Consider the following 23,914-nt stretch of genomic DNA (forward strand, 5'->3'; position numbering starts at 1 on the left):
TCAAAAATAGTATAGTTGTTCTCCAATTCTCTATTTTTGCGTTGCCACAAGCCAAAAAAGTTTTTTTGGAGAGACCACACTTGTGGAGAGCGATTAAAAGTGTAAATTTCACAGATTTTGTCCAGCGCGCACTGCAATAACATAGCTCACCAAATTCTACCTTGCTACAAGTTAAAAGATTTGTTCAGTTGGTTCACAGACAAAATATGGAAACTTCTTTTCTATATCACCAATTTGAACGCAAAAATTGTCTAAATGCAGGCGTTAATCGGGCTAATAAAGCATATCAGTGCATAGTTTAACACCAATGAGATCATCGATTGCCTCAAACCCGCGGATATATCTCTAGTTTCCATCCACCAACATCTTGAAGGAAACGTAAATTCACGTGTTTTCTCAATTGCGCTTGTGGCAAAGAATATTTGAAAATTCTGAGAATTGACCAGGATCTCCTTTTGACCGTTCAAACTTCGTTCGTTTATCTTCTACGTTGAGGATTTTAGGTTTCATGACAACTGAACGGAGAATAGATGCCGGGTTGTCCTTAAACGTTGCGTAAATGTGATTAGTCGTAACGCTCGCGCTCCCGTGACTTACAAAATCAAAAAAGGTGATCAGGAGGCGCCTTCTCGATAACTTACGTTGAAATATCAGGTCATGAACGACGCACAGTGTGGAGAAGATCAAAATTAGAGAATAAAATTTGGCACTCTGGTCATTACAGACATATCGCGTTGCTTAAAAGGACACAAAAACAAGTTAAAATATGTAACAGTGTTTATATTTACAAGACAACACGCATACACTCTGAAAGAGTTCTTGCAGTTTTTCCCGAGTTTTGGTACATGGAACGCGATGAACTCGCCCTCCTTTCTGCAAATTTGTTGCCATCATTAATGATGTTACGCTGCAATGGACCACAATGGTTTTTAGCGACGAAATCGACATTTCCCTGCGACCATCAAAATCAACTGAACAAACCCAGCTTGATGCATTACGTGATGTGAATGTGCAAATTTTCCCTTATCATATGACCTTTCTCGCAAAACCAAACTTAGTTACTCTAAATCTCTTTAAATGTTTACCTGATTTATGGAAAGCACCTGATTTCTCTTTTGGAATGCCGGGACGACGTATCGAGTCATATGAAGTACTACCAGCTATCCAGCGAAATCCTCGAGTACAAGTTATTTTTGTTTCATTCTGGTCATTTTGGCCTCGACATGAAAAATTAAAACAGTTGCTGGTATGTCCTAAACATCCGAACACGTTAGGAATCATTGGAAATACGGTGAAAATACTTGTTGCCACCAAGAGCACGAGAGAAAATGTGAGGCAGTGAAAGAAAGCCAGACTGACTGGAGATGTTTTCGAGTTTTTCGGAATTAAAGTTGTTGTCGATTACATGAGTAAAATATTTGCAATTTCTCGAGAGTGACAGCTATTGTTTAACTAACAATTGATTCGTAAGTGCCTATCTGGCCTATATGCACCAGCAGACAAAACCAGAATTCTCTTGACAAAATTAAAGGACAAATTGTGTCATGACAAATGTTTTTCTCGATTTATGCATCCGCTTAAAAAATTCAGAGCCGTCAAATTTCGTCAGCGCTTGATCTGCTCATGAGACAGCCGGTATAGTGTGCCAATGTAATGAGAAATTTGTGCTCCGACACCGCCAATTAAAAAAAATATTTGCATTAAAAAACAAACAAACAAACAAAAACAAACAAAAACAAATGAAACAAACAAAAAAAAGAACTAAAACAAAGCAATGTATTTTTGATCTTTAAAGATCGTGTGATCGTAAGTTTGTTTTTAATAATCTCAATTAATGTTTTAAAAATACTCCACCTCAACTGCCGCCGATTTTTTCTTACCACAGTCTGTAGAGTGCTGATTTATCCGCGAATATGAACATTTCGGCGAGACACGAAGGAATTTCATCCATAAAATGTCGTCTGCGGCACACACGAGCAGCCATTTCAAATCCTTGTTTACCCATCAGAAACTACTTGACTACACAGCTAAAAAGATTCTATTGCTAGGCTGGTCATTTTATTAAGAAAATTGTACCGAAAAACAAAGTGTATTTTCCTTTAGATACTTATGACAATGTCATCTACATGACAACGGAAAAAACCTTCGAATGCAAATGTGCGATCAACATTTATGGCAATTCCGTTTGCTGCCCGCGATTTCAATTTCCACTTGATAGTTTTTGCCAAGTTTATGCAATCTAAACACTTTCTGCAAATTTTTATGACGACTCCGTGGCAGCTTTAATTTAAGCTGAGGCAGCACAAACAAACTTTTTTTAAAGGAAAATAGTGTACCGCGAGTAAATAAAATAGTAAATAAAATTCTCTAACGTCAAAGAGTACATCTCACGCACCACTCACTCCCCCCCTCCCCGGCCTCAATTTTTAAGAAGCCAGAACATTTCTCTCTCGTGACTAGTTTTGATTGGAACTGACAAATTGTTGCCCTGAGCTGCTGCTATTCCCACAAGTGCGAAAAGCATTAGACGCGTTCCTTACACATAAACAAAGGTTCCAAACTTACAGCAACTCCATCTGGGTATAGTTACTGAAAATTCCTGATGGTAATTGGTTCAACTGGTTGTTGTTCAACAGCCTATCAAAAATAAGTAAATGTGGTGTAAATTGTGTGGTATTCGACAACAAAGTTCAAGGAATGAGTATGCTCGAAAGGAACGTTTTTTTCTTCTTGTGCCCTGTACAAGAGCCTAAAATATACAAGTTATCAAACTAATGTCTTTCAAGAACTGATCTCTTCGAATAGGCTTGATGTATGAAGGCCCCAGAGAAGATAGAAAAGCTTTAATTTGAGACAACACTAATTGAGACCTCCTAATGGTGAAAGTGTCAGAATCTTGGGAGCTTCGAAAAACGATGTTGTAACTGGGTCTTTTTGTCTTTCTTCGCTACATGAAATATTCAGGAAATATTGATTTGCTAAAAATATCACTTTTCCATGCTCTTTCCTACACTCAGTACCACATGGAACAACGGGGAAAAGAACACCTTCAACTCTATTCGTCTAACCTGACCCTATTTTGAACTGTAGCATGGTAACCATAGATGCTTTGTAATATCACGTGACTGTGTAATTTTTCAGGAAATTGCTTTCTTTAAGATGCATCATGCGGCATTTCTCTGTTCTTTTGGAAACTTATCACCGAAATACTTGTGAATGGCGAAATTAACCAGTGTTGTTGACTTGGTAAAGCGACTATGCAAGAAAGGAGGGTCTAAGAGCCACCCCAGCATTGCTTTCTCTACATTGTGTTTTCTCTGATAATGTATGTAACGAACAACAAATCTTCCCTTCCATGTTTATCAAGTTTTATTGTTTTTTGTTAATGTTACAATTGACGACTATACTCGCTGAGTGAAATTCGGTTACAGGTGGCCCAAGTTCTCTATGAGAAATAAGCCTTTACGAGAGTTTTAGCTCCGCTCTCTAACTTTCCAGCGAGAATTCTAAATGACCAGCCACTTTAAAGTCCTGCGAACCCGCGGCAAGAACGTCTTGTTAAACCCGGAGACCGTTAAGAAATAGTCGGCCTAGACATGACTCGAATTTCTCCCCAAAGATCAGCTCATAGTCTAATATACTAGACCAAGAATGACATTCAGCCACCCGAGGAAAGAAATATTTATTTAAAAAAAGCTTTGTGTCGGATTCGCCCTTTGAGACTGTAGAAAGTAGGCAACATGTGAATGATGCTTTCCGTAGTGGAATTCCCGCGCTTAAAAGGTGTCCAAATATTTGGCAGAAGTTCTATGGAATATATTTAAATAAAATTGGGGAAAACTATCTGGCTAGCGCACTGCAGAGCATCGAAAAATTATTGTTATCTACGGAGTTACAGAGAGGGGCGGAAACTCCCATACAAAGTTTTATAACATAAGCCTCCACTGATTTAGGTTATAAATGAGCGGTGGTAACTTACAGTGCCTTCAGCTTGGTATAGTTACTGAAAATGTCTTGCGGTAACTTTTTAAGCTTGTTTTGACCCAAGTTCCTATCAAAAAATCGTTGCATAATAAAAAAAATTAAAAATATGTATACAAGAAAAAAAATAATAATACAAATAAAAACTTTTGAGCAAGCCCTGCTGTATCGCCATTTATCTAACTTTTCTTTGACATCTGCAACCATTTTGATGCCTTCTCCAGGTTAGATGGACCCCTTGTTTTACGCCAGGTTGGGAAGGAATACATCGATGAATCAGTAATCGAAGTGCGCTATTATTAACAATATCAATTAACTTAAGGGTTTAGAAATTCGTAATTCTTTGCAAAAACTAACTTTTTTCAAAATATTATAATGTTTTGCCTTTTTAGATTCCAGTCTCCAATTCATTGAGCAGAAAGCTTTGCAGCCGGTTGTTTACTCAACCCCACCTCAAGAAATTTTTCATATCACGATCGAATGCCGATAAGCGCTAACTCAAGGTTACATTTTAATCTGGGTTTCTTTTTGCTCCGTTATTCAAAAGCCTCTTTGAGATAACTTTCTATATCGCTTTCAGAGCATCCAATTATCACATTCCAGAAAAAAAGAATTCGGATCTGAAATCAGATTTCACACACACTAACCCTGGGTTATCTTAACCCAGCTTTAAACAACCCCGCTCAGTAGATTAGGGAAAGGTCTTACTTGACAACCAAAGTTGGTTATTGCTCCTGGAAACTTTCTGTGGCCAATCTCTTAGTTGATTCTAACCCAAGTCTCACTTAAGATGTTACTTCATATGTTTTGAATAGGAGCGGTTTGTAATGCGAATAAGCGAAGCTGTTAATTAATCAATGGAATATGCAACCGAATGTTAGCACAAAGCCATTCCAGATGAGAATCGTTATTGTGTTGAATACGCATGGTTTGCAAAGCGCGGTTGGTGACGAATACTTTTATTTATGATCGAAATATCATCGTCAGTCCCTGTTAAGATATCGCTGGCCTTTTAAAGTGAAATGTAAACATTATAGATCTGTTTAATTTAGCTTACAGCCAACTTAGGTGAGTATTGTTGCTGAAAATGCCTTTTGGCAAGTCGTTCAGCTGATTGTTACTCAGATCCCTGTCAGAAAAAATCGATACAACTGAGTTAAGTACATACGGTTTTAAAAACTGATGACAGATACTTTATCAAGAGATTCTAAACAGCTTCTATTTCTTTCCAAACTCTTTTTTTCACCTTCGCACGATATTTTCGCTTCAACAGCCCATTGTTTCAATGTACTGTGTAGAAATTTCCAACTGGAGGTCATTTAGTTATTTGAGAGCTGTGACCGGCAGTCGACCTCTTGCAATTTCTAATGAAGTGTCAACATCCATGGCTCCGAACTCTGAGACCGACTTGAATCGTCGCCGATTCCTATATTAGCGCAATCAAAGTGTAAATTTCACAGATTTTGTCCAGCGCGCACCGCAATAACATAGCTCACCAAATTCTATCTTGCTACAAGTTACAAGATTTATTCAGTTGGTTCATAGACAAAATATGGAAACTTCTTTTCTATATCACCAATTTGTGCGAAAAAATTTTCCAAATGCAGGCGTTAATCGGGCTAATAAAGCATATCAGTGCATAGTTTAACATCAATGAGATCATCGATTGCCTCAAACCCGCGGATATATCTCTAGTTTCCATCCACCAACATCTTGAAGGAAACGTAAATTCACGTGTTTTCTCAATTGCGCTTGTGGCAAAGAATATTTGAAAATTCTGAGAATTGACCAGGATCTCCTTTTGACCGTTCAAACTTCGTTCGTTTATCTTCTACGTTGAGGATTTTAGGTTTCATGACAACTGAATGGAGAATAGATGCCGGGTTGTCCCTAAACGTTCCGTAAATGTGATTAGTCGTAACGCTCGCGCGCTCCCGTGAATTACAAAATCAAAAAAGGTGATCAGGAGGCGCCTTCTCGATAACTTACGTTGAAATATCAGGTCATGAACGACGCACAGTGTGGAGAAGATCAAAATTAGAGAAGAAAAATTTGGCACTCTGGTCATTACAGACATATCGCGTTGCTTAAAAGGACACAAAAACAAGTTAAAATACGTAACAGTGTTTGTATTTACAAGACAACAAGCATACACTCTGAAAGAGTTCTTGCAGTTTTTCCCGAGTTTTGGTACATGGAACGCGATGAACTCGCCCTCCTTTCTGCAAATTTGTTGCCATCATTAATAATGTTACGCTGTAATGGACCACAATGGTTTTTAGCGACGAAATCGACATTTCCCTGCGACCATCAAAATCAACTGAACAAACCCAGCTTGATGCATTACGTGATGTGAATGTGCAAATTTTCCCTTGTCATATGACCTGTCTCGCGAAACCAAACTTAGTTACTCTAAATCTCTTTAAATGTTTACCTGATTTATGGAAAGCACCTGATTTCTCTTTTGGAATGCCGGGACGACGTATCGAGTCATATGAAGTACTACCAGCTATCCAGCGAAATCCTCGAGTACAAGTTATTTTTGTTTCATTCTGGTCATTTTGGCCTCGACATGAAAAATTAAAACAGTTACTGGTATGTTCTAAACATTCGAACACCTTAGGAAACATTGGAAATACGGTGAAAATACTTGTTGCCACCAAGAGCACGAGGGAAAATGTGAGGCAGTGAAAGAAAGCCAGACTGACTGGAGATGTTTTCGAGTTTTTCAGAATTAAAGTTGTTGTCGATTACATGAGTAAAATATTTGCAATTTCTCGAGAGTGACAGCTATTGTTTAACTAACAATTGATTCGTAAGTGCCTATCTGGCCTATATGCACCAGCAGACAAAACCAGAATTCTCTTGACAAAATTAAAGGACAAATTGTGTCATGACAAATGTTTTTCTCGATTTTTGCATCCGCTTAAAAAATTCAGAGCTGTCAAATTTCGTCAGCGCTTGATCTGCTCATGAGACAGCCGGCATACTGTGCCAATGTAATGAGAAATTTGTGCTCCGACACCGCCAATAAAAAAAATATTTGCATTAAAAAACAAACAAACAAACAAAAACAAATGAAACAAACAAAAAAAAAGAACAAAAAACATAGCAATTTATTTTTGATCTTTAAAGGTCGTGTGATCGTAAGTTTGTTTTTAATAATCTCAATTAATGTTTTAAAAAGACTCCACCTCAACTGCCGCCGATTTTTTATTACCACAGTCTGTAGAGTGCTTATTTATCCGCGAATATGAACATTTCGGCGAGACATGAAGGAATTTCGTCCATAAAATGTCGTCTGCGGCACACACGAGCAGCCATTTCAAATCCTTGTTTACCCATCAGAAACTACGTGACTACACAGCTAAAAAGATTCTATTGCTAGGCTGGTCATTTTATTAAGAAAAATGTACCGAAAAACAAAGTGTATTTTCCTTTAGATACTCATGACAATCTTATGTACATGACAACGGAAAAAACCTTCGAATGCAAATGTGCGATCAACATTTATGGCAATTCCGTTTGCTGTCCGCGATTTCAATTTCCACTTGATAGTTTTTGCCAAGTTTATGCAATCTAAACACTTCCTGCAAATTTTTACGACGACTCCGTGGCAGCTTTAATTTAAGCTGAGGCAGCACAAACAAACCTTTTTTTAAAGAAAAGTAGTGTACCGCGAGTAAATAAAATAGTAAATGAAATTCTCTAACGTAAAGCGAGTTTGGTCAAATGACGTCAAAAGCTACATTGATCAGCCTCAGAATTTTTCTTTCAGTCCACGAAAGACCCCGTTTCTTCAAATACCTTTTGCTAAAGTCAGACATACCTTCGCATAATACATCTCACGCACCACTCACTCCCCCCCCCTTTCCGGCCTCAATTTTTAAGAAGCCAGAATATTTCTCTCTCGTGACTAGTTTTGATTAGAGCTGACAAATTGTTGCCCTGAGCCGCTGCTATTCCCACAAGTGCGAAAAGCATTAGACGCGTTCCTAACACATGAACAAAGGTTCCAAACTTACAGCAACTCCATCTGGATATAGTTACTGAAAATTCCTGATGGTAATTGGTTCAACTGGTTGTTGTTCAACAGCCTATCAAAAATAAGTAAATGTGGTGTAAATTGTGTGGTATTCGACAACAAAGTTCAAGGAATGAGTATGCTCGAAAGGAATGTTTTTTTCTTCTCGTGCCCTGTACAAGAGCCTAAAATATACAAGTTATCAAACTAATGTCTTTCAAGAACTGATCTCATCGAATAGGCTTGATGTATGAAGGCCCCAGAAAAGATAGAAAAGCTTTAATTTGAGAGAACACTAATTGAGACCTCCTAATGGTGAAAGTGTCAAAATCTTGGGAGCTTCGAAAAACGATGTTGTAACTGGGTCTTTTTGTCTTTCTTCGCTACATGAAATATTCAGGAAAGATTGATTTGCTAAAAATATCACTTTTCCATGCTCTTTCCTACACTCATTACCACATGGAACAACGGGGAAAAGAACACCTTCAACTCTATTCGTCTCACCTGACCCTGTTTTGAACTGTCGCATGGTAACCATAGATGCTTTGCAATATCACGTGACTGTGTCATTTTTCAGGAAATTGCTTTCTTTTAAAGATGCATCATGCGGCATTTCTCTGTTCTTTTGGAAACTTATCACCGAAATACTTGTTGACTTGGTAAAGCGACTATTCAAGAAAGGAGGGTCTGAGAGCCACCCCAGCATTGCTTTCTCTACATTGTGTTTTCTCTGATAATGTATGTAACGAACAACAAATCTTCCCTTCCCTGTTGATCAAGTTTTATTGTTTTTTGTTAATATTACAATTGACGACTATACTCGCTGAGTGAAATTCGGTTACAGGTGGCCCAAGTTCTCTATGAGAAATAAGCCTTTACGAGAGTTTTAGCTCCGCTCTCTAACTTTCCAGCGAGAATTCTAAATGACCAGCCACTTTAAAGTCCTGCGAACCCGCGGCAAGAACGTCTTGTTAAACCCGGAGACCGTTAGGAAATGGTCGGCCTAGACACGATTTGAATTTCTCTTCAAAGATCAGTCCATAGTCTAATATACTAGACCAAGAATGACATTCAGCCACCCGAGGAAAGAAATACTTATTTAAAAAAAAGCTTTGTGTCGGATTCGCCCTTTAAGACTGTAGAAAGTAGGCAACATGTGAATGATGCTTTCCGTAGTGGAATTCCCGCGCTTAAAAGGTGTCCAAATATTTGGCAAAAGTTCTGTGGAATATATTTAAATAAAATTGGGAAAAAACATCTGGCTCTCGCGCTGCAGAGCATCGAAAAATTATCGTTATCTACGGAGTTACAGAGCGGGGCGGAAACTCCCATACAAAGTTTTATAACATAAGCCTCCACTGATTTAGGTTATAAATGAGCGGTGGTAACTTACAGTGCCTTCAGCTTGGTATAGTTACTGAAAATGTCTTCCGGCAACTTTTTAAGCTTGTTTTGGCCCAAGTTCCTATCATAAAATCGTTGCATTATAAAAAAAATTAAAAATATGTATACAAGAAAAAAAACAATAATAGAAATAAAAACTTTTGAGCAAGCCCTGCTGTATCGCCATTTATCTAACTTTTCTTTGACATCTGCAACCATTTTGATGCCTTCTCCAGGTTGGATGGACCCCTTGTTTTACGCCAGGTTGGGAACGAATACATCGATGAATCAGTAATCGAAGTGTGCTATTATTAACGATATCAATTAACTTAAGGGTTTAGAAATTCGTAATTCTTTGCAAAAACTAACTTTTTTCAAAATATTATAATGTTTTGCCTTTTTAGATTCTAGCCTCCAATTCATTGAGCTGAAGGTATGCCTAACAGAAAGCTTTGCAGCCGGTTGTTTACTCGACTCTACCTCAAGAAATTTTTCATATCACGATCGAATGCCGATAAGCGCTAACTCAAGGTTACATTTTAATCTGGGTTTCTTTTTTGCCCCGTTATTTAAAAGCCTCTTTGAGATAACTTTCTATATCGCTTTCAGAGCATCCAATTATCACATACCAGAAAAAAAAGAATTCGGATCTGAAATCAGATTTCACACACACTAACCCTGGGTTATCTTAACCCAGCTTTAAACAACCCCGCCCAGTAGATTAGGGAAAGGTCTTACTTGACAACCAAAGTTGGTTATTGCTCCTGGAAACTTTCTGTGGCCAATCTCTTAGTTGATTCTAACCCAAGTCTCACTTAAGATGTTACTTCATATGTTTTGAATAGGAGCGGTTTGTAATGCGAATAAACGAAGCTGTTAATTAATCAATGGAATATGCAAACGAATGTTAGCACAAAGCCATTCCAGATGAGAATCGTTATTGTGTTGAATACGCATGGTTTGCAAAGCGCGGTTAGTGACGAATACTTTTATTTATGATCGAAATATCATCGTCAGTCCCTGTTAAGATATCGCTGACCTTTTAAAGTGAAATGTAAACATTATAGATCTGTTTAATTTAGCTTACAGCCACCTCAGGTGAGTATTGTTGCTGAAAATGTCTTTTGGCAAGTCGTTCAGCTGGTTGTTACTCAGATCCCTGTCAGAAAAAATCGATACAACTGAGTTAAATACATACGGTTTTAAAAACTGATGACAGATACTTTTATCAAGAGATTCTAAATCGCTTCTATTTCTTTCCAAACTCTTTTTTTCACCTTCGCACGCTATTTTCGCTTCAACAGCCCATTGTTTAAATGTACTGTGTAGATCAAGTTATCAAACCAATGAGGATGAAAAAAATGGGAGTACCATTCAACTGTGATTAAGTAGACAAGTTTCCACGTGTATGATTGCATAGATTATGAACCAATGATCTAAATCATTTCTTGTTCGAAATAACTTGGCGGTAAACGACATAGAGCAGAATGCAGCAACTTGAAAATGTCACAAAGGCCTTGTTGCATATTTCAATATTAATAATAACAAAACAACAATTTAAGAAAAGCGGCATTCAGTGGTAAACTCTTCGAGATGTACGCAGCGAACAGCTTTACTCAAATTCGTCCGTTGTAAACCAGAAATGGATAAATTGCACTATTGTTCCAGCCATTTCTCGGTGAGATGGTATTCATACCGTTAGACCTACTTTTTCACAGTTATGTTTGACTTTTACGGCTACATTTAAGCAGTCATGTAACACCTAAGATAGTTCTGAATATAATTAAAACAGTTGAATATATTGATATATATCTAAGTTTTTTGAAGTTCTCATGATTTGCTTGATATTTCAATTTCTAAGGGCTTCCTATGCATAAAGTACCGGTATCTCTAGTAAAAACATAAAGCATACACCGCCGTTATTGTTCACACTCAACAAAATATGTCCGTTTTGCGATTCCACTTTGCCTTCACGAAGTCACGAAGTACTGCCTTATTGTTTAGCTTTGTTCTTTTTTTGTGACCTACTGGCATGGACGTTAACATATTTTTTAGTGTAGCCAGCCTTGAGTTTACAAGTACAGTTTTCCTTTTACATGGCTCGACAGACTTGGGAAACAGTAGTTCTAGTTAGGAATGACCCCCGTAGAAAACCCACGATCAAAAAATTCAGTATTGAAGAATTTCCAGTCATTGACGTCGACAGCACCACGCAAAGGCTAGTGTAAGACTGATTTAGAAGTCGCTCTCACTCAGTTAAGATGAAGAATGACATTCATTTGCTTCGTAATCTGCAGTTTAGTCTGCAACTTACATGGCACCTCAACAATTGATCCCTTGTTAATACTCACAACGTCGCTGTGGTAAGGGGAATTTTCCACGGAAACGACATCAATTCTTTTCCTGTACAGCTCACACGCAACAGATTGTATCTTCCCTTCAAAATGTGGCAATCACAAGGGCCTGGGCACTCTGAATATTAGACATTAAGTATTGTTCATATAATTAAATCGCTAAAATATGTGTAGTATGCCATCACTGAGTTTGCATTGCAAACAAGAAAATCAACTTGTTTTATCGTATCGAGAAAAAAAAGAAGTAATGATCTTTAGAATGATAGTATACAAAGAAATGTTCATGAGATAAACTTCTAAAGTTAGGCTAAATTTAAATTTGCGGAATTTTTTCAACTTTGGAGTATCTACTTTGAACTGATTACTAACAAACTCTTATCATTGTCAGCATTTAGGGAAGTCAGAATTTAAGCTAAAACAAAAAAAAAATTCAGTGAGGAGAGTGTCTTTCTGAGAGGCCGAACAGCGCTAAATAATTAGAATAACTAAAGAAAAATAGTTCTCAGGTTCATACGCAAGATACGATTAATGTTTCTATTGCGCGAATTAAAAAGTGGATCTGATAAAATGCTGCTTACAAACCGTATGACAAAATTACCGGTCATTAAGAAAAACTAATTAAAACAAATTGAGAATTAAAATTACCAAAACTAATCAAAACAAATTGACCCTTTAACTTCCATGAAGTGACCAAGAGAGAATTTCTCCCTACAATATCGTTACAATTTCAAGTGGACAAGTTATGAGAATAAAGAGAAATATCAATTAAGGGGTTATTAGTTGATCCGGAAACAAATTCTCAGAACTAAGATCATAAGAATCGTACAGGAGTAAGTATGCAGAATTACTAATGAGATCTTGGAAGTGAAAGGGTTCATTGAAACAAACATTGTAAACGAACATCGTGCAAAAATCCTTACTGGTCGGAGGCGAACCAAAAAAGACCAAGCGGGGCAAACCAAAACACAAATCCAATGAGTAGCAGGGTGGATAGCTTGAACCCAGACCGCTAGATTACAAGCTTTACACCATAATCACTCGGCCTCTTTTCCAAACAAAGATTGTCATTCTGATATAGCTGATCAAAGAAAGCCTAATCCGAACGAAGAACTGTTTAAGATAATGATAATCTATCGCAGTCTGTTTAAGATATTGATAATTTATCGCAGTCTAGAAGAACGGGGCAAATTACGGGAGCGACTACATCGAGGGCGGCGAGCCGTGGAGGGATACCAAGAAATTAAACAAGATATTAAGAAATTGACCAAATAGTACAGATTCAGGCATCCAATTAAAAAAGTGATATGGTTCCATTACACTTGTGTAAGGAATAAAACTCACCTTCAATGTTGAGGCTAATTTCGCTCCTTGATACGTTATTATCTCTTCGTACCTCACAGCTGTAATTCACATTCTTTTCTGTAGCTACAAGCTGATATCTTACGCTGGTGCTATTTTGAACAACAACACCATTTTTTCTCCATACAATGTATGGAGCTGGCGCACCTTCCACCAGGCACCACAGGTTGGAGGTTCTGTTCAAAATTACAGTCTGTGTCTTGGGCACTTGGGTCATGGTAGGTGTCGCTAAATAACGCAATTAATAATGATAATAATGATAATAAAAAAACATATTAAGGCAAGCAACTGCTAGATGAATATTCTGTATCATACAGGACAAGCAAACCACAGGCATAATACATAAAGCAAATACTTTGTGTAAGGACAACCATATTTTGCTCCAAAGTCACGGAGAACTTCTTTCGGTGTGTTTCTTTGCCTATCTCTCTCTTTCTCTATATGTGGCTGTTCGTCTGTCTCTTTGTATATCAGATAAAAAGCTACTTAATAAGGGAATAAATACTGTTAAATATGCGATAAAACGTAATAGTAAGGTAGGCCAACGATATATTTCCTGAATATAAATTGTTATATCATAAAGTTCCAATTGAATTTAAATATTTCAACTTCGTGCTTTAATAGAAAGTTAACAAGAAAGATCGTGCCTGTTTGATTGAAGGAGCTTCCCGTGTAGTATGCATTAAGATTATATCTGCTATAAGGGAAAAATCTTAACCACAAGTATCGTCTACTGGATCGCACTACAGCAGTCTTGTGATCTCCACAGAATACACCAAGAACGTTGGCTGACTGATTATTGCCGTCACGGATCTCAAGATAATAGTCCCGCAGACATGGTCGTGAAGCCCACGGGTAGCTGCGCATGGTAAAGTTCAGTTCCACGTAGTGTCCTTTTGGAGCGGAGAGAAGACGTATGTGCCTAAACGCAGAAACTCTCTTCCATCCTTTCCCTTGTTGAGGATGTTTCAACAAAACTACAACAAATACAACAAGTCAATTTCTTGGCTTCAAAAAAAAATGTTGATATCGTATACCAAGAGATAGAAAAAGTATGCAGTTTTACATAACGAAGGCCGCCATTTTAGACCTCAGCTGATCTCTTTCTTTCAAGTATCACTAGACCACTAATCAGATATCAGATGACTAAGCTTTAAAACATCTATCACAAGACTACAGACAATTCTCATTTAGAGCTCAAGTTCAACGGGCTTCAGCCCGCTATTGCAAAACTAAGTCCTCCATTCCAACCAAAAACTTACTAACGCTTTACATTTGCAGGTAGTTTCATTGAGAAAAGTGTTTCAGAGGATGCAGGAAAGTGGTTTATTAATGAATTAGAGGAATAATTTATTGACGTTATCTTATTCTAGCACTTTACTTTCAAGTTTGATTGTACAAGGTAAATGCAGTGGCAATGTCTTCCACAGGTTCAGTCTTGAGTTCAAAGTGGGACTAGGTAAACGTTTCGGACCACTTTCTCTTACCACCGAACAACCATACACCACATGTTGCATGCCTAGAAGTAGTTTGATGTTACACGCAGGCATGAGAAGTTTTCACCCACATGATTATTGCATTACATTTAAGCACTGGTGCATATTGCAGTTCAAGAAAGCCTAACCTAACAATTTCCAACAGACCCTGATACCCACTTCGCATTTTTTTTCGTCGCTCTATTCATTCATTCAACCTTGCACTCTCCTCCCTTCCTCTCCTCTTTTCTTTTCACTTGCCCTTTCCCGGGCCTCCCCAAGTATCCTACCCTTCCTCCCCTTCCACATTACCCATGATGGGCTCCCATTCCCTCCCAAATGTCAACAAATGCAAATGTTTATCATTTTAGTAAACACTTTCGACAACAGTTGTGAACAACTGAAGGGCTTACAGAAAAGGAGGATGAAACTCCACTTAGCCACTGAGGGTACCATCATGACATGTTTCAGTTTGTTTTCTGCAGAAGAAAAGTTAATGTGTCTCAATTTGTCTCTTTCATTTTTCATCAAAAGAGGTTAGTAAATTGAATCTTTTCGAGGCTGCTCGATGTTTTATACACATGTTTCTGTAGTAAAACTCTTGAGGTTTTAATGAATTTGGCTCCATCGGCTATAGAACAAACATATCCTTCGAAGTGAAACATTAAAAAAACCTCAAATACTTTCTTACACTTGCTGGAAAGTTGAATTTAAAAAAAGAGTGTCGTTGTTTAACTCTATTGAAAATTTAGATATTGTTTTGCCATTGCTTATCAACAATACTTTTCATCACCTGTATTAAGCAATCGAAGGAAAAAACTCCTTTTTGTCCTAGAAAATTCCCTTTTCTAATTTAGAATAATAAAAAGAAGATTGTGTCAGTTGCCTTATGATTCATGAAAAGAAAATTACGTCAAAACTAATAAATACAGCCACCAAGTAACCAATGGACTCTTTACCTATTGTTCAGTCGTGCACTGCTAAAATTCACGTACTCTAAAAATGTCAATGTATCTTAAGATCTAGAAAAAGGAAAGGAGTGACTCTGTCGTCTTGTTTGATAACTACTGTTCATACTTCGTAGAACATTTGTGACATTGTGACATTGTGACAAAAATTTTGGTATATTCTCCAATTATAAACAGGATATTCAACTTTACATTAAACTCTCAGGTAGGTTTAACTCCCGAAAAATTTCAATTCGTTAATGCATCTTGCACACTGATAAATTTTTTTCAACATTTTTGTGCGTGTTATTCACAAGAGGAAAAATGATGTAAAACAAGGAAAAAATTTAACAGTTTATTTTTAGAACTGCCGTCATGGATTGTGCACATATCCTGATGTATCAAAAATGGACAATTTCATATACAACCGAGCTAATTCTATTTGAAGCATTATCTTAATGAGAATGAAGGCATCAGTTTTTAGCCAATAAGTTGCATTTCATGACAACGGACTTTTTGAGCTATGGAAAAAGAAATTGAAATGAAACAAAAATGTTTATTTTCCACTTAATCTAAATGAGATGACAGCGTTTTCCCTCGAATGTCTAAAATTTAATTTTCGAATAAAGAATAAACAGTCTCATGTTTGTCATAGTTATAGGTTAAGTTAGAAATATTCGTTTTTATTGTTGTTCGTAAAGAAAGGAATATGGTTGGTGAACAATTTTGATAATTTTAACATTATTTAAAAAAAAACGTTTTGTTCATTCTTTGACTCTTTAAGAACAATGTTCCAGAATACCCTAAAATATTCCAGAATATTCCATTTTGTACCTTCTTATGTTTAGTCACGTTGAAATGCTTTAAGAATAGAATATGATGTTATTATTTAGAATGTTCTAGACAGCTAAAACTTATGTTGGCACGTGTTTTCTCTTTTAGAAACTCAATCACATTTAAGAGCTAAGTTTTTTAGTTTGTCTCATGATGTAGTCACGTGTGATGTAGATCGCGACGTTTCGATTGCATACTGCTAGTCTTCTTCAGGCGATGAGGTCGACTGGTCATGCGTGATTTTATGAAGCATGATACTCTACTGTGATTAGTTGTTTTCAACAGCTCTGATTGGTGCATTTCGATCTTTGCTGTTTCACTCAATGATTTACCATAAGCTTTAATTCGTTCCAGAGTGGCTTGTAGCGTAGTGTTAGCGTAGTCTTCGACTTGAAAATCGGAGACTACGCTAAGATCTCAGTTAGTACCACCAAAGGACGCTGTCGACCCGGCTAAACAAGATGGCGTAGTTTACAGGATTCCCTGTGAATGGGGCAAGGTGTGAATCGAAGAGACTGGAAGACCTATGCAAGACAGAATTAAGGAGCACGATAGAGGCATCCGACTCGCCCGTACCGAGACCTCCACCGTTTCAGAGCATGCCCACAACACCGGACATAAGCCACTCTGGAACAAAGTAAAGTTTATTGATCGTGACCTTTATTGCTACACGTGCAGAGTCAAAGAGGTAATTCATATAAGACTTCACCCGAACAACATCAACAGGGAGAGTGGAATAGAAATTCCAGAAGCGTGGATGCCCACGATCAAAAAAACACAACAACAGGAAAGCCGTGCGACAGCGGACCGTCGAGGGAGAAAATCACTGAGTGAAACAGCAAGGATCGAAATGCACCAATCAGAGATTTTGAAAAACAACTCATCACAGTCTGGTTAAAAAAATTCCCTTCTCTTTCAAATGCCTTTTTGAGTAATGAATCATATGATGAACTTCGTTTTTCCCACTACCCTCTTCCCTGAGAAAGCGTCGATATGGTTGGGCGAATTAAGAATTTATTTTTTTGGAAGTAAACAGTTATAAACTAAAAGAGTTATTTGAATACTAAAAGTTATCGAAACTCTAGTAGTTTTTACATCTTCCTTAAGAACATGTGAACAAAGTATGTTTTTCCTTTTTCTTTTTTTTTCTTATTTTAGTTCCTTTTAATTTCATTGATGCTGAGGAAAGAAATGCTAACTTCGACAAAAAAAATTGAAAATAAGTAATTTTTAGAACCCGCATCATCCACAAGCTGACTGCTTCTTGTCTCCAACTCAGTTTTCATTTAACTTTCAAATTTTTGGTTTTACAAACTGATCGCCAACTTTTCATTTTTTTTTTGTTATATCTTAAATGTAAAACAACAATTCAAAGTGGACACTCCTATGCAGGTTTTTCCCCTCTGAAGTCCGAAGATCTTACCACGAAATCTTGTGTTTCTCTAAGCATTTGGAAATTTTAACAAGTTGATTGTTCTCGATCCTCGTCAGTAGTTTACACAACATTATAGTCATGTTTACAAAGAGAAAATTAATTTTGATCAGTTTTACAGAAGTGCTATGTTTCCTTTGTTGTGAAATCACTAAGAAAGTTCATCGCAGAGTTCATGTTTCGGTGATTTCACAGAACCTAAAGAAACTAGACGGATCGAATAACAGACTATACGCTCAAGAGATAAATAGTGAAGAATAAATATTCTGTTAGAGTACAAAACAAACACGTATTCATCAACAGAATCGACAACTGTTCCGGAAATGAAGTTATTTTGCGATACACAGAAAAAAATGCTCAAATGCAGATTTTTCCACTCTGAAGTCCGAAGATCTCACCACAAAATCTTGACGTGTTTCTCTAAGCATTTGGACATTTTAACAAGTTGATTGTTCTTGATTCTCATCAGTAGTTTACACAACATTGTAGTGATGTTTACAGAGAGAAATTAGATTTTGATCAGTGTTACCGAAGCGCTATGTTTTCTTTGTTTTGAAACCACCAAGAAAGTTCATTGTAAAGTTCGTTTTTTGGTCAATTCACAGAGCTTAAAGACACTAAACGGATCGAATAGCAGACTGTACGTTCCAGAGATAAAAAGTGAAGAATAAATATTCCGTTAGAGTACAAAACCAACACTTATTCATCAACAGAATCGACATCTGTACCGGAAATGAAGTTATTCTGCGATACCGAAAAAATTGCTCACCGTCTTTAAATTAACAATTTTGCCACAAGAAGGATAAAATAATTGACTACTAAGGGAGCGGAGAAAGCTTCAAAGCTATTACATTAAGTACCTCAATATTGATTGTCCCTTTACGCTTTCAGAGCCTGATCGCATTTATCCACATAAGCAGCAGATAATAAATACAGAGAAAAGTAAAGGTTTTTACAGCTGCTGTAAATTGTTGTTTTAAAGAAATTCAGAGTTAAGACAATAATTTTTAATAGCGTAATGCGTTTAAGTCACGCGCGCAACAAAAATGGAGAAGAATATTATTTTCGGTTTAAAGCTAAGAAAGGGCAGATTACTACTTTTCTAACTGGACAATTGATAGAATGCTGCAGCAAAATGAAGACTTTTTAACCCAAATTTAATCCCTGATCATGTTGAAAGACAGCTATCATTCGGCAACCGACGTTTTCATTAATTCGCAACAGTGTTCAAATTATAACTACAGATGATGCCATCATTGACGCACACATTTTCAGATCAGAAATTTCTGTTTCGTTGTGTACGTAAAAGATGATTTTGTGTGTTAATTTCAAGCCAGATCTCAAAAATATATGATGTTGTGCTATGATTGAAATATTCTTCCTACATCAGTTACTCCCTTCTAGGAAACAAAAAGTTGAAACGAAGGTGGATATAGTTTGAATAATTATCATTTCCATTTTCATTATCATTTACTTCTCTGATGTTATTCTCTGTAGTTTATAGAGTATTAAGGCATAAAAATTGCCCCGTTAGCTGAAAAACGTAACCCATGTTGTTCTATAGGAATTTAATACTGAAAAAGTCGTTTTCTTTATTCTTGGCTAGCTAGAACAATTAAAAAAAAGGGAAACATTTTCTACTATCAAACCTTTGCATTATTTTGTGCGCGTTAATTTATTCTTGGCCGACGTGACATGTCTGTCACACGAGGAAAATAAGTTTCACCAGCCAACCATACAACCAGAAGGACCATTTTTTACAAAGGGACGCTATTTGAATTTTTTTCTATGCAGTCAGGAACCTCCACAACACTAATTTGAAACCGACTTATTTTGTTTGTTGGCTTCAAAGGAAACTGAAACTTGCAGTTATTTTAAAAGATACTCCGATATGGAGTAGACATGAATATTAATTTTGAGGACGACCTGGGAACAGACTCGGAAGAAGAAGAAGAAGAAGAAGAAGAAGAAAAAGAAGAAGAAGAAGAAGAAGAAGAAGAAGAAGAAGAAGAAGAAAAAGAAGAAGAAGAAGAAGAAGAATAAGAAGAAGAAGAAGAAGAAGAAGAAGAAGAAGAATAATAAGAAGAAATAAGCGATGTAGGTACAGTTAACCCATACTGGCAGGATGCGCCTCAGCAATTATGTAAATATCTTTACGCACAAGCGTCCCGAGCTCACGTTAGGAGAAAAAAAGCAAGCGATTGATTCATAAAAGCGTCACGCGTTGTGTGACTCGGTGTTAAGTTACGAGAGGGAACGTTGAGAATTTAACCACGTTGTAAGGAATAATATGGGGAACGAAATATGGTCGATTAAGAACGATACGTATATTTCGAAATATTATTTTACGCGTAAAATCAGTGAATTTACTCAAATCTTGTGTCCGTTGTGGTTTCTGGCGTTCTCTGCCGTTTTAAGCTCGCTTTTCCCACTGTTATTCCCGCTAGAAGTGGAAGTCAACTTTACTTCGTTAGTTAATGAAAAAATCGTTTGCTTTCTCTCTTTACGTTTAGCAATGAAAGCAGAGAGCGAGAAAATAATTTTAATTTAGTTCTTAAATTAAAAATCTGAAAAATTTTTGAATGAAGAAAAAAAACTTTTTTCTCGCTCTCATAGTGTTGGATTTTTAGGCTATTTACTGGGCTGTTTAGTTCGCTTCCGTTTATCTTCTCTAATTTCTATAACATCCTTTCCCGGTGTAATTGCGCTCCGAATGCTGCAATTACAACGAAATTCCACATACGTGACATTCAATAATAAAACTCCACGATTTCGTAAATGTGTTAATTAACAAAATGAGGATGGTGAGAAAAATGCAACGCAATTTTCAAAAAAAAAAAGGCGAATAATCAGTGACTTAATTCGTATTGACTACCAGCAGAAATGTGGCGAATTTCTTTGTAACAAAGTACAAACATTTAGCTTAGATGTAATATTGTGCTCCATGATAAGGGTCTGGAGTTAACTGATTTTTTTGTTTTATCTTCCCATTAGAATGAATAGATGGCCGATCGTTTCTCGTTCTCGTTGATGTGTGATTTCTTGACGGAAAATCCTATTTCTTTTTTTCGTATTTTTAACATTTGTGTCATAAGATTACGAGTATTGAACTTGTGACGTTTATTTTCCTTTATCTTGAATTGACAGTCGTTTTATTTTAATCTTTATGTAGTTTGCATGTTGTTTTTTCAGACAGTAACAAATGCAGAGAAGCTCCTGCTGTTAAAAGGAACCAATGCCACCCAAATTTCATTTGCATAAATAATCAGGGCTCCTGCAACTGCTCTTGAAATCCTAAATAGGTTAGAGATGAGTTTAACTTTAAAGGTACATGTTTAGTATCTGCCATGTATTTTCGCATTTTTTAGGTAGGTATTACATAGGCTTGTTATTCGTTGCTGCTAGATAGCCATTGTCGGCCATATTGCTTGTTTTTATCTGTTAAATATCCTAGTTGTACATTTAGTTTTTCTAGAGTTCTTCTTTTCATGCGCTATTTCTGAGAAAGAGAAAACTAAATTCAGAACCTGCTGTCCACAAAACTAATTAAGTTTGGTTTCCAACATCACTAATGTCAGTTTCGACGTACAAGTACAAGTTAACCAAGTACCCACACAAGTACCAGTTAACCTTTTTTGGATATCAGTTATTGTTCTTTTAAGTACTAGCTCTAAAGCCAAGTTCCTTTTTCTACAAATACTGCGGTCTTTGTCTTGACATAGTTGTTTTCCTTTTTCCCAGTAAAAAATAGAAAAGAAAATTGGTTTAGGTTTAAAGAAAGGGCTGATTATTACTACTTTTGGAAACTAAATAGACAACTGATAAAATGCTGCAGCAAAATGAAGACTTTTTAACCAAAATTTAATCCCTGATCATATAGAAAGATAACTATCGTTCGGCAACTCACATTTTCACTAGTTCGCACCAATAGTCAACTTATAAATGCAGATGATGTCATCATTGACGCAGCAATTTTCAGAACAGAAATTTCTGTTGCGCCGTGTACATGAAAGACGATTTTTTGTGCTAATTCTTTCGAACCAGATCTCAAAAATATATGATGTTGTCCTATGGTTGAAAATATTTTTCCTACATCAGAATCAAAAATTTGAAACAAAGGTGGATATAGTTTGAATAATTATCATTACCATTTTCATTATCATTTACAACTCTTATGTTATCATCTGCAGCGTACCGAGTATTAATGCATAAAAAATTGCCCCGTTAGGTGCAAAACGTAACCTATGTTTGTGACATGTGGCGTGACGTATTACGTCAGTTACTTATTTTCCATATGTAAGAGGAAGCGAGAGCACGTGCTCACCACTAAAAAATATGTAGCTTCTTGTTGTGAACTCTGTGTACTTTTAATCTGTATTTTCAAGAGGACGTCTTGATACATGGTGGCAGCGGTGGTGGTTTTTATTCTGTTTACTGTTTCAACGATGAGCGACGAGGAATCTTCCTCTGGAACCCCCGCGACCGTTTCGGTACACACAACGGCTTCGAACCAAGCTGAAAACATCCATCGCCCGTCGTTACATCAGGTGAAACCGCCACCTCTACTCAATCTTGCTGACTGCTCGGCGAAAAGGTGGAAGTTGTGGAAGCAAACTTGGCTCAACTTTGCTATCGTTTCGGAAATTTCAACGCAAGGAGAGGCATACCAGAAGGCTATTTTTCTTTGCACCATCAGGCAGAGCGCCTCGGAAATTTTTAACGCACTTCAGTTCACCGCGAGCGAAGATTCAAACAAGGTCGACACGATAATCGCCAAGTTTGACGAATACTTCACCGGTGACGTAAACGAGACGTACGGGCGCTTCAAATTCAACCAACGCAATCAAGAAGCTGGTAAAAACTTCGATGATTACCTGACCGCCCTCAGGAACATGATCGACACATGTAATTTCTGCACATGCCCGACGATGAAAGACTCTCTGATAAGAGACCGCATAGTCCTTGGGATCAGAAATGAGGATGCTCGCAAACGTCTACTTCAGGAAAGAAAGCTCGACCTAAAGAAATGTATCGATATTTGTCGAACCCCGGAGAGCGCCACAACTCATATGCAAGCGATAGGTGGAAAAATCGAGAAAGTTCATTGGATTAACAAGGCAAAGGGCCCTCCAAAAACGAGCGGGAGACGGAGTGACCGTCCCGAACAATTATCTGACAGGAGTAGCTCCCAATCACGAAAGCTCAAATACAAATTCTGCTTAAAAATTCATCTTATGAAGAAGGAACTGTGTCCTGCATGGGGTAAAAGGTACAGTGTCTGTGGTAAAATGAATCACCCGGGAAGGGCTCGGAGATTTGCAAGCGAAAAGACAAAGTTCACTCGGTAAGTCAAGACTCTGACCCTTCTGACTCTGACTCGGACGTGGCTTCAGTTAAGACTCTTAGTGTCGTTGTTAATGGTGTTCGATCCAAACAAGACAAGCCCATTTATTGTGAAATGCTCATTGACTCCAAGCCAGTCAGTCTGCAAGTGGAATGTGGAGCTACTGTCTGTATCATCCCTTAAAGCCACACCAGTGACAGCCCTACTAAACCTTCCAATATCTCCCTGGAAATGTGAAACAAAGTGAGGATGAAAGCGCTTGGAACCCGCAAGCTGCTCGTTGAAAACCCAAAAACACTGGTGAAGTACATGGTAAAGTTTGTCGTTGTTGACGAACAGCTCACCCCCCTGCTTAGCCGCAAGGCTGCTGAAAAGATGAACCTCATGAAAGTCAACTATGACCAGTTTGAGCATGTCAGTGGAGTAGTAGATAGCACTGATATCTTAGATGAATTTCCTGACATTTTCAACTGGGACATTGGAACCCTGCCTGGCTCTGTGCGACTCACACTGAACTCTGATGCAGAACCGATACTTCGCCCGTCAAAATGACTGCCTATTGAGTTAAGAGAACCAGTGAAACTGGAACTTGATAGGCTAGTCACTGCAGGAATTCTTACTCCAGTGGATGAGCCCACTGACTAGGTAAGTCAGAGAGCAAATGCCACCAAGAAGAACGGAAGCCTATGCATCTGCATAGACCCACGTTCTTTTAACCTTGTGCTAAAGCGGGAACACTATCAACAACCAGTCCTTGATGACATCCTTCCTGACCTTGCTA

The 23,914-nt window shown here is 37.4% G+C and overlaps 2 protein-coding genes across 2 annotated transcripts; one reads left to right on the forward strand and one right to left on the reverse strand.

Moving 5' to 3' along the window:
* Positions 1–9,965: 9,965 nt before the first annotated feature.
* Positions 9,966–14,051, reverse strand: LOC149052262 (uncharacterized). Its single transcript, XM_089180595.1, has 4 exons — positions 13,749–14,051; positions 13,084–13,329; positions 11,740–11,860; positions 9,966–10,547 (listed from the first exon to the last, which is right to left on the reverse strand). Exons 1-4 carry the CDS (start codon positions 13,966–13,968, stop codon positions 10,472–10,474), a joined length of 663 nt encoding a protein of 220 aa, XP_089036721.1. The 5' UTR covers positions 13,969–14,051; the 3' UTR covers positions 9,966–10,471.
* An 8,138-nt stretch (positions 14,052–22,189) lies between these two features.
* Positions 22,190–23,137, forward strand: LOC149052263 (uncharacterized). The gene has a single exon (XM_089180600.1). The coding sequence runs from the start codon at positions 22,190–22,192 to the stop codon at positions 23,135–23,137; it is 948 nt and encodes a 315-aa protein (XP_089036726.1).
* Positions 23,138–23,914: the final 777 nt, after the last annotated feature.

This window comes from Pocillopora damicornis, chromosome 1 (genome assembly GCF_964200805.1).
Source record: "Pocillopora damicornis chromosome 1, jaPocDami1.2, whole genome shotgun sequence".
Lineage (NCBI taxonomy): Eukaryota > Metazoa > Cnidaria > Anthozoa > Scleractinia > Pocilloporidae > Pocillopora > Pocillopora damicornis.

What these genes read in the sequence shown, in the direction of transcription:
- LOC149052263 (XM_089180600.1), top strand. Translation starts at nt 22,190, where the DNA reads ATGGTGGCAGCGGTGGTGGTTTTTATTCTGTTTACTGTTTCAACGATG.
- LOC149052262 (XM_089180595.1), bottom strand. Translation starts at nt 13,968, where the DNA reads ATGCGCAGCTACCCGTGGGCTTCACGACCATGTCTGCGGGACTATTAT. An exon ending in AAGCTCCTTCAATCAAACAG is followed by an intron (nt 13,330 to 13,748) that starts GCACGATCTTTC and finishes TGCGTTATTTAG; the next exon opens with CGACACCTACCATGACCCAA. An exon ending in CCCCTTACCACAGCGACGTT is followed by an intron (nt 10,548 to 11,739) that starts GTGAGTATTAAC and finishes TTTTTCTGACAG; the next exon opens with GGATCTGAGTAACAACCAGC.